The sequence below is a fragment of the Cyprinodon variegatus genome, unplaced genomic scaffold (assembly GCF_000732505.1).
Source record: "Cyprinodon variegatus isolate N-32 unplaced genomic scaffold, C_variegatus-1.0 Scaffold1678, whole genome shotgun sequence".
NCBI lineage: Eukaryota > Metazoa > Chordata > Actinopteri > Cyprinodontiformes > Cyprinodontidae > Cyprinodon > Cyprinodon variegatus.
In genome coordinates this window covers 49783-61210 of record NW_015152131.1, presented here as the reverse complement: position 1 = coordinate 61210, position 11428 = coordinate 49783, and the positions used below count along the sequence as shown (strand labels likewise).

The 11428-nt window shown below is 37.1% G+C and overlaps 1 protein-coding gene across 1 annotated transcript; it reads left to right on the top strand.

The window, feature by feature from the left end:
• The first annotated feature begins 7476 nt into the window (after positions 1-7476).
• Positions 7477-11192, top strand: rdh14 (retinol dehydrogenase 14 (all-trans/9-cis/11-cis)). Its single transcript, XM_015404252.1, has 2 exons — positions 7477-7769; positions 10352-11192. Exons 1-2 carry the CDS (start codon positions 7527-7529, stop codon positions 10967-10969), a joined length of 861 nt encoding a protein of 286 aa, XP_015259738.1. The 5' UTR covers positions 7477-7526; the 3' UTR covers positions 10970-11192.
• Positions 11193-11428: the final 236 nt, after the last annotated feature.

The window sequence follows — 11428 nt, the reverse complement described above, 5'->3', positions numbered from 1 at the left end:
TTCTGACATTTCTGTAAAACATTTCTTTGGCTACAGGAGGCGTTTTTGCTGATTTCCATGTTCCCATGGTGCTGACTGCAGACCAGATGTGGAGGAGTGTTGTTGTTTATGAATGAAACAGTGATACTGAAATATAAGCCCCCTGATATTGCATGATAATCATTTAACCATTTTCTTAAAGGTGATTCATTTTGCAATAATGTAGAATGCAGAGCAGTGCTCAATAACATCACACCAGATTTAACAACTTTGAGTAAGCATCTGTGAAAGTCTGCTTGTTTCACACGAGACAGACAGACTGCAACTGAAAACTACTTTTTAGAGTAGGATTTTGTTCATACCTCCGAAGCCATATGAGAACTATAGAAGGAGAATTTTACTCCTGTTTTCATAATTTACTATATAGGAAATATATGTTTTGCTCACTTTGTAATCGAAAGTATTTGACACAAAGAAAGATGGCATGAAAGTAAAAATGAGAAAATAAATTCCTCTTAGTGGATAAAAAACTTATCAGGCATATCTTGTGCATTAGAAATGCTACCAGCTTTCAGAAAAAGAAACTCACAAAAAGAGCTCGTCTTTTCCTGTGTTTTCCGTTTTCAAAGACACCCAAATGACTTTTCTTCAAAATGCAGAATTCACAAATAATTCAGATATGAGCAGATCTTAATTTCTTTACATTGGCTCAGTAAATTAGACTGAGGTTCTAAAAACCTTTTGTCTACCAATTTAACCGTTATGCATGCAGTCCTCTAATGCAGTGTTTCCCAATGTTTTTTGACTTGTGTATCCCTTTGTGCATTTTTTCATCCCATGATTACCCCTCTCAGTCAAAAGTATGGATGACGGCCCAAAAACTGGAATGTACAATAACTGATTATAAAATTAAGACTATTTTACTTCATCTTTTAATTTGAGTATTTAATTCTTAGGCAGTGTATGCTTTTCATCTAATACAAATTAAATTCTTATTGAAATCTGTATTTATAAAACTGGAGCTCCTCAGAGTAACTCTCTTATAGTCTGACTGACTTAATTAGTTTTACTTTGTTTTCATCAAGACATCTGAGCTGCTTTGATGAGCTCCGATAGCTCAGTGAAAAACAACTGATACCAGGCTGTTCTCTACATCCAGCCTGTTCCTCTGCTTGGTTTGGATGTGTGTCAAAGCTGAAGGTTAACTGAAGTATATAAGAAAAACATACTTTTTGGTTGATAAAAATTTCCCAGCCCTATTTTATTTTTTTGTCTAAGAAAAAAAATATTGTCATGTACCCCTTGCAACTCAGTCACATCCAATATGGGTGCACGTAGCCCCGATTGGGAAACACTGCTTTAATGAATCAGGTCTTCTGAGTGAAAATCAAAATATGTGCCTCAGTCTGAAAATACTGAAATTAAAATACAAGATTTTTGGAATAAAAGTGAGACGCTAGAATAAACATATAATTATCTTGGTTACCACAAGGTTCTGTTTTATTCTTAATACATACAAGATCAATTACTGTTGGTATGCAGATGATACTCAGCTATGTTTATCCAAATAAGAAAACATCTCTGTTAAGATTTCAAGCATTTTTTTTTTTATATTTGAAAGCCTGGATTATGTTTATTTTATGCTTTTAAATTTAAAAGAGAGAGAGAGAGAGAGAGAGAGAGAGAGAGAGAGTCATGTTTATACAAATACATCTGGAAAATAATCTGCTTTGTCAGGGATCTACTCTGACAGACATTAAATTGGCCTCCACACCTAACTTCAGAATCAAAATCCACTTTACTGGCCAAGTTTGTGTGTAAAACCAAGGAATTTGACTTTTATCTTTAGCCAGTACATATTTTTGAATTTCCAGAGAAATATCCTGCTGCACAGTGATCCAAAAAGCAACAAACTGGTAGATATCATTGTTATTTTTTTAAATGATTGTTGTAAATCTGTATGAGGAAGCACACAAAATCAAGACTTCGGATAATTGAAGATACTGCATGAAATATACAATGGTGAAATTTGTATTTTTTATTTCCTCACAATGTTTTTCTTTTTTTCACTTTTTTTATTATCATTATGCCATCACAGGTACAGAGCAACGAGGGCTTGAACTTCGAAACTAATTAAACTTAATCTTGGATCAAAGAACTGATTGTTTTCTATTTTCTATTATCATAGCAGAGCACTTTGCTCTTACATATAGATTAAAGATTTAACCATAAAGAGAAGTGGGGTTTTAACTTTCCCTTATAGTAATCATTCTAGTTATAGTGGCTCTGGTTTCTTTGTTAGTTTTTCTGTAATTTTCTTATCCTTTGCATCCATTGATGGAACACATGTTTGTTCTTAGTTGATCTTAGTTATGGCTCTGCTGAAGGTTTCATATTGCTTAAGAAAACTAATGCACCATGTTTGCCAAGGATCTTGAACTATTATTATTTCCATTATCTTTTAAAGAAGTTTCAGTTGGTGGTAAAGAAAAATGACAGATCTTGTAACTTATAATAAAGATGGAAAAATTTCAATTTCACACATTTTTCTATCTGTGAAACCACCTGGAAGGGTTCAGTGCTGCTGCAGATGGACATACACTGGGAGCTTTCAGCTGTAAGTGTTGAACTCCACCGCTGAGATGGACCTGGCCCTGTTTCTTCACCTACACACTGAGCACCGGCCTCCATTTATCAAAACCTAGTCTTGGCCCAACCGAGTGACACGCTGGGACTGTGGCTGTCGTCCAGGCCATACATTATGTCAGTTAAAGCTGTTTTTTATTAGCTGGATGATAGATAGTTCTTTAATTGTTTAGTTATTTTTTCTGCTTGTGTGAAAACCACGGACTTGAACGTGGGAATGTGAGGACTCTCCTGTTGCTATGTTTGGTAAGACAAAAAGGTTTGATAGAGGGAACATTAGACCTGCTGTTGATGTGCTGGAAGTTGAAAAGCATTCTGCAAAAAAGCTTCATATGATGACAAAACTTGAAATTTAAAATTCATTTAAAATGTCATCTTCTGGCATGAAATCCTCCGTTACCATCATGACGATCTGCTCATTTGTCAAAAAAGGATAATAAACACTGTCTGCAGTCTTCTTCAGTTTAACATTAGAACAACCCAGTCTGAAAGCTCCAACATGATTTCAGCTCTCCTTTTTCTTGCTGATTATAAAGGCAGAGTAACACAATGCCCTGACAGAGAGTTGCATCATATTTTTCTATGTCAGAAAGGTTAATTGGATGAGAGTTTTAATCAGGGTTACATTCGTGATAAAGATTTCACAGAAACCTCTTTCCGTACAATTTAGTTTATTTATATAGCATCAACTACCAGTCATCTGCAGGTGCTTCGAAAAGATCTAGTAATTAGGTAACATTTTGCTGAAGTTAAGGTGAGTAGATGAAGTGTAAAAAAAAAAAATTTATAAAAAAGATAAAGCCAAATAAAAGACAGAAGTAAGGGAACCCTTGGCTAAGTCCTTCAGCCGTTCCTTGTAAACCACTTCCTATATTAACTACATTCTGCTTTGGTGTAACCTTCATCAAGAGAGACAATTAGCAGTATAGTAAGGGGCAGACATTGTGTCAGTCCAAACCGCCGTTTATGAGTTTGATCCTTCATTTTTAGGAGTTTAAACAAAGTGCCTAATGCAAGACTGAATGTTAGTTAAACTCATGTTTATGTACCTGATTACATTATGTCAACCTTCTATTAAACAAAACATCTCAGTCTGTCAGTCCTCTTTACTGTTTCTTTGTAGTTATGATTTAGCTTTTCTGAGGACCAGTTTCAACCTTTTTTTTCCCCCCGGTCATGGGCTCCATAGATCTTTATGCCTTGGTCCTTCTCTTGGTCTAATTTTCTCCAAGCTCAACAAATCGTATGGAGGATAGTTTGAGACTTTTTGGTTTTGTGGAGGAAAAAAATGAGAAAAAATAAATAAATAACAATAACTTTATGAAATATAACTCTCTTAGATCTTCACCTACAAATGCATATTGCACTGCATGTGATTTTTGCTTGTGATGACTGTGAAATCCTTCTTTGAGAAGGTTTACAACACCATGGCATTTGGTACATTGATAGTTGCAGCTTTAATCCATTGCTTTAAAAAGTAAACATGTTGGGTGTTGAGAGGGCAGGTGTGTTCTCAGTGAAAGCAAGACTGCACATGTTTTCTGTCTCCTATTAGGTGCCCTATCTGCAATCTTGCTGTCTCTGGGAACACACATGCGCTCTAAGCACCAAACATGTCTCCAGCATTAAAACTTTGAAGAAAATGTGAAAAAAGCACCGGGCAGTGTACAAATTCTGTTAATTTCCAGGATATAGCGGAACAATCTCTAACTTTACTAGAAATTAAAAGGGATGCACAAGAGAGTAGATGCCTAATTCACTTCAAACTGCTGTGTTATTTAACCTGGTAGGAGGAATCCAGCACATCTGACAATAAAATTTATCAAAATACATGCAAAATAGACAATTCAAACAGTAAGATACCAAGTAAAAAAAAATACTAATGCTAGTGCCAGACTTTTTTATTATTTAAAATCCAAACTCAGCATTTTCCAATGGAATCTTAGTGGCGGTTTTTGATACTGTATAGTCGGCGTGGGCAGCCACCAAAGCGGCTTCTTGTCTATAGTGTCATAAGATCCCCTATTCCCCAACTTCTACCTAATATTTCGTTTGACAAGGATACATATCGGACGAAGGCCAAGCTTAACAGTATCAATGGTCTACATGGAAAACTCACTGAACCAGCTGATGAAGGGGAATAAAGAGGCTCATTTTATAAAGCCAAAACATAAATTTAGTCTTACCTTTACTGTTTAAGGTTACTGTATGATCTATGTAAGATAAAATATTTCCAAAAACGCCACGTAATCCATTATCCCAGCATTGTAGCTATGAATGTAGTAACTGGCTGTTTTGCTTTTCCTTTCTCTTATTGCATATGCACCACAGCTGATTTACGTAATTTGAATATCCTCCTTGGTTAAATAAAATGAAAAATAATTTAAAAAATGTAATTAAATTAATTAAAAACCATATAGTGTCTTTCTGTCTGTCTGTCTGTCTGTCTGTCTGTCTGTCTGTCTGTCTGTCTGTCTGTCTGTCTGTCTATCTATCTATCTATCTATCTATCTATCTATCTATCTATCTATCTATCTATCTATCTATCTATCTATCTATCTATCTATCTATNTCTATCTATCTATCTATCTATCTATCTATCTATCTATCTATCTATCTATCTATCTATCTATCTATCTATCTATCTATCTGGACTTGAGCTTCACTATTTATATACAATTGTGATTAATATGGAAAATATCTATTCCTATACTACTCTTTTAACATCAGAGACTGTGCCTTTTAAACATTTTCCCTTTGCACTGTTGTTTTGCTCAGTTCGTTAAACTTTCCTCTGTTCGCTCATAAATATGTCCGTGTTCCCCTCATAGTTTGTCCAAGCATACGGCAGTTATTTTTCTCCATAGGCAGCTGTGCATCAGCTACTGTAGTGATGGGAAGCTGCAGAGCAGAGGTGCTTTCACTCTCAGCTGCTGGAACCAGGCTCATTTGTCTACTACAAGCTTGGTTTTTGCTCCAATGCTTTCCAGATGTTACAGATGTTATTACCACATTATTGCTGCTGGTAGAACCCCAACTGTGAAACCAACCACGACAGGCTCAGCCTCGGTACCAGCAGTGGAAGTGGAGAGGCTTGAATCCTTGTTTTACTTGGCAAAAGGCCACTGAGGTCTCTAAAGGTTTTCATTGATTTATTTAGGAAATCTGAGAATCTAGTGAGAAGAATATGAGGTTTTTTCAGTAGCATGCTAATGTGTCGAGGCTCTTATACTCAATGTATATGGATCTTCTTATGTAAGTTGTTCAAAATGACCTGAGGACAGACAGTAATCTTTACCCGAATGCAATGATGTCCACATTTCTTTGTGAACATCAGCATGTCTTCAACATCTTCATCTCAGTTTATTTATAAGGTGCCAAATCATAACACAGGTCACCTCAGTGCCTTTTAAAATCTGTCAGTAAAATAATCAGTAATATGAGACACTAGAGACCGTCTGACCAGAGTCAGATTGACCCACACCCCTGTACAGCTTGTTAATGAAGTTATTGATGACATAGTAACAACTGAACAGTCTGATGACAGAATTCATGAGATCAAGTTAAATGTTCATGAAAAGCTAGTGAAAGCTGTACAAAGCTTTCGTTTGATATGTAATGTGGTTTGGTTGCTATTTGTAAAAGTTAAGCATAAATATTCAGCCACAGTGGAAAAAAAGGTTTATATTTATAATCAGTATGAGGATCGTAATATTGTAGTTCATAACCTTAAAGAGCTGGATTTTCACATTAAGTCACTGAAATTCTGCAGTAATATTTTTGGGGTTTGATTTAATATTTTCCTAAACGCTCTCTGCAATGAGACTTGCCCATTGAACTGGGTTGTTTATAAGATGAGTGAATAAAACCTTTACACTATGTGATAACTTGTTAGTCTTTAGGATCTCCATGGGGAGTGGGTGGGTACGGCACTGACATACCACATTACTGGGACACAGGGTACAGAATATAACATCAATTTATGATGTTTCATTATTGAAATTTAAAGATAGCACAATGGAAACATTAGCTCTCTGTTGTTTCTGGGGCTCGTGGGCTGCCATTGTGCGATGTCCAGGGTGCAGTGTGGGGTTAAGTGTCTTGCTTAGGGACCCAGAGTGGAGGCTGTTGGGATTGAAGCGGATACTTCAGCACCTTCTTCAGAACACAAGCACACTCTAAGCACTAGTCCAACACTCCCCCTGATGTTTCCTCACAGCTGAAGCTTGTCCCTGTTGCAGCTCTGTTAGAGAATTCACATTAGAAACACTTGATGGTAGGAAACTGGGGGCAAAAAGCAAGACACAAGCAAATTAAACAAAGTTCGGCATGAAAATGGATTAAAAAAATAAAATAAAACAGCAAACATTTCTGTATGTCAGCATCATAATGAAATGTTAGTGTAATTTAAAAAAACACACTGCTCTAAGCACTAGACCAACCCTTTCCTAATCATTTCTTCAGTTCAGCCTCTCTGTAAATCGTGGGTACGGATTCACTTTCACCTCTGACTAGTATTATTATTAATATTACTAGTAATTAATATTGCCTCTAAGTATAGTTGAATGATCAGAAGCTCTCATATTGGTTCAAATAATTTAATGGGGATTTAGTTGTTCCTTTGAATTAATAACAAAATTGTTAAAAAATAACAATTAAGTTTTTTCTTACAATTATACACAATGCATTTTTTTTATATAGTAATGATAGTTTTCTTATTGTTAGCATACATTTCTTTATAAAATAATTAAAACTAATTTCTGAAATAGGCCACTTCCGACTTTTTAAGGCTCCACTGCCCCCCTTGGAATTCTGGGTAATGAAGTATTTCTATGTTGTTATTGTCACGTGACGCTAACAGTAGCCGAGATTCGGTAAACGTGCTACATGCAGCAGCTACGATGCTGGGAAAGACTGTGATAGTGACCGGAGCGAACAGCGGCATCGGTAGAGCCACAGTGGCGGCGATTGTGAAGCTCCAGGGCCGGGTTATCATGGCGTGTCGGGACCAGGCCAGAGCGGAGGAGGCTGCCCGGGACATCCTGCAGGAGACCGGCGGAGCGGAGAGCAGGCAGCTGGTGGTTAAACAGCTGGACCTGGCCTCCCTGGAGTCTGTGCGCACCTTCTGCGAAGGGATTCTAAAGGTAACTGATAGGACTAAATGTAATATTTGATATATTTTTTTTATAAGGAAAATGAATGTAATTTTTGTTTACCTGTTAAAATAAAGGCCTAGTCAAGTTTCTCAAATGTTGTATAGCAGTTTTTTGTAAAGCAGATTTGATCCTCCAGTTGTTCAAGTTGTGTTTCCAGTGTTATATTTCTGGAAAAAAACATTTCATTTGGACATTTCAGATTCAACTGTTCAACTGGCTTTCATATTCATTTTAAGTTCAATGTTATCCACATTAACTAACCTAAAAAAAGAAAGTTAATTGAATGAATGTTGAATGAACTGTAACTATACAGTCATATGTTTACATTAATGTTTTTCATCACAATGTTGTTGTTTCTATCACTGCTGCTTATCTTATCAGGGCTGCACTTTAAAAAATGAAATAGTCTAGAGCAGGGGTCTTCAACATTTTCCAGGCCAAGGACCCCCAAACTGATGGTGAGATGGAGCGGGGACCCCCTGATTATATATATATTTATGAAATTGTGTTATATCAAACTGGTCCTATAGTCACTCTATTACAGATGGAGTAATGCGTATTTAAAGACATTTAAATTATTGAAAGAAATTGCAGGGGGGAATATATAAAAAAAAAGGTCTAAACAACCAAAACTCTGCAGTACCTCTGTGGACCCCCTATTGAAGATCTCTGGTCTAGAGAGCTGTTCTTAACGATATATCTTTTTGTTTACACTTGTATATACAAAATGCCAAAATAAAATCTGTCTAAGTCTAACCAGATGTGTTAAAAAGTCTATTGGAGTTTAAATAAAGATAAGTCAGGATAAGATGAGTGCTTTCCATATTTAGTGGCTTTGAATAACTTGATTTGAACTTTTAATAGTTTTAAAGGTACAAAGTAACCCTTTACAAGTTGGTTGAGGTCTTGTAGGTTGATGATTTTCCTAATTCTTCTCAAATTACATCTAAACTGTGAACCTTTAAATAAAATCTGTCAAGAAAATCCTGGCTTCCTATAGTTTAGGAAAAAAAATCTTTTTTCAGTCATCGCTTTATTACTGTATGGATATACATTGATAGAATAGTTGCTACCTTCCAAAATGAACAATTCCTTCTAGCTTTTCCTCTTTAAGTTCAACTAATCTAATTATTTGACTAACTATGGGGTACTCCAATGTATATTTAGCACCATTTTATTTATTTCTTTGTTTTAGCATGTCCAGCGATTACACATTTTTGCTTTTATTATTGGATTCAGTGCTTTGAAAATGCATCAATATCCCTTCAACTACTTCTCATTTGGTCACATTTCAACCAATACCTTCAGAGTAATGTATAATGATTTAGTGCAGCTGCTCTTTGAAGGCTTGAGAGGCATGACGGGTTTGTTATAAAACGTTAGTGAACAGAAAAAGTCTAAAAAAAGATTAAAATAAACCATGGTGCCCTTGCATGGCCTGTCTGTGTGAAAACACAGGGAAGGAAAGTATGACTCTGAGAAAACAGCCTCAAGCCCCATAGTAACTGTTGGGGAGCTACGCACAGCCAGAAGCCAGGTGGAAAATCTTATAGCACTTTGCTAAAACTGCTTGTATCAAATACTTGGTGTTGTTAAGATTTCATGACTCTTAGCTCGGGCTCTGCATCCTATTCATATATTAGGCCAGCAAAGTGGACTATATATTTAATTAAACTCAATACAGAAAAATTTTACTGCCCTCAAAGGGAAATTAGATGTTGTCATAGCTCTTGTTTTTTTTTAATTGTCTTTGATGCCCCTACACCGAAAATCAATTTTAACACTGAGGCTGGTTACACATAGTCCTGCCCTGTACAGTGTAAAATTTACACTGATCACGTCAGAATTTTAGAGTTAATTTTACTCCACTTAGTGTTGATTTTTGTTAAACTAAGTTAATAATTGTCAGATTAATTCTTATTTTACTCTATAAATAATATCAAGTCCAACTAGAGTAGCTCAGTGTTGAAATTGACTATTTAAATGTTACATTAACGATGCTCATTTTACTGACCTAGATGCTAAAGCTCATAATAAATATTGGTGACAGTTTAATAAAGAGAAGAAAAAAGAATAAATGACATGTTGGTTCATATTTTACAAAAAATCTTTTTTCTTTTTGAGTATTTCAGAATCCCATGTAGAACGCCATATCTTTTTTTTTTCACAAATAAGAAGCAAGTTGCAAATGGAGCTTTTTAGGAGATAGATTAGAGCAGGGGTTGGCAACCTAAACTGATCGAAGAGCCATATTGGACCAAAAAAAAGCAAAAAATAAATCTGTCTGGAGCCACAAAATGTAAAACTCTTATATAAGCCTCGTATGGCAACACGGGCTCTAAATGTATTATCCTACTATAGAAAAGGACCATGTGGGCTGAAATATATAATAATCATTTATTATTAAAGGTTTATACTGAAGCAAATGTCACATAGCAGCATGAGGTGAGGGAGGAGCAGTGAATGCTCCCAACGCTAATAGGAATTTAGAGTATATTAATATTGGAGGTGTGGTTCACTTTACAGCAGTAGAACGACACTAACTGATGCACTCCTGCACTCTTCAACAGGAGGAGCCTCGGTTAGATGTGCTGATCAACAACGCCGGAGTCTACCAGTGTCCTTACACCAGGACAGAAGACGGCTTTGAGATGCAGTTTGGAGTCAATCACCTGGGTCACTTCCTGCTCACCCACCTGCTTCTTGACCTTCTGAAGCGGTCTGCGCCCAGCCGCATCGTGGTTGTCTCCTCCAAGCTCTACAAGCACGGTGAAATTAACTTCGAAGACCTGAACAGTGAACAGTTCTATGACAAGGCCTTTGCTTACAGTCGAAGCAAACTAGCCAACCTGCTGTTCACCTGTGAGCTGGCACGCCGCCTGGAGGGCAGCGGCGTGACGGTGAACGCTCTGACTCCAGGCATCGTGAGGACTAACCTGGGACGGCACGTCCACATTCCGCTGTTAGCGAAGCCGCTTTTTAACCTGCTCTCCTGGGGCCTGTTTAAAAGCCCGGAGGAGGGAGCTCAGACTTCAGTATATTTGGCCTCCAGCCCAGATGTTGACGGTGTGCAGGGAAAGTGTTTTGCAGATTGTAAGCCTCAGGACCTTCTGGAGAAAGCCACAAATCAGGAAGTGGCATCTAAACTGTGGGACATCAGTGAAGTCATGGTGGGCATTACTGTCTGAACAATGCAAGTTTTTCACAGCAGGGAAATACCTGAAACTGAGAACTATACAATAACTTGGTTAAATTACGCTAACATTTCATTATGATGCTGCAATACAGACATGTTTTTTTTTTTTTTTCATTTTCTTGCCGAGTTGTTAACAATACCTTGTTTAAATTGCTAGCATCTTGCTTTTTGCTCCCAGTTTCCTACAATCAAATGTTTCTAATGTGATCCCTTTAACAGAGGTTAGAGCAGTGCGCTTGTGCTCTAAGAAGGTTTCAGGCTTCAGCTGTGATGAACCATTAGGGGGAGGGTTGGAGGTTAGAGCAGTGCGCTTGTGCTCTAAGAAGGTTTCAAGCACCAGAGCCTCCACTCTGGGTTCCTGAGCAACCTTAACCCCACAATGCTCCCCGGGCGCTGCACAGTGGCAGCCCACTGCTCCCCAAAGGGATGGTTCAAATGCCAAGAATGAATT

Coding starts and splice junctions, on each gene's coding strand:
- rdh14 (XM_015404252.1), top strand. CDS start 7,527: ATGCTGGGAAAGACTGTGATAGTGACCGGAGCGAACAGCGGCATCGGT. Junction 7,770..10,351: donor TCTGCGAAGGGATTCTAAAG/GTAACTGATAGG, acceptor ACTCTTCAACAG/GAGGAGCCTCGGTTAGATGT.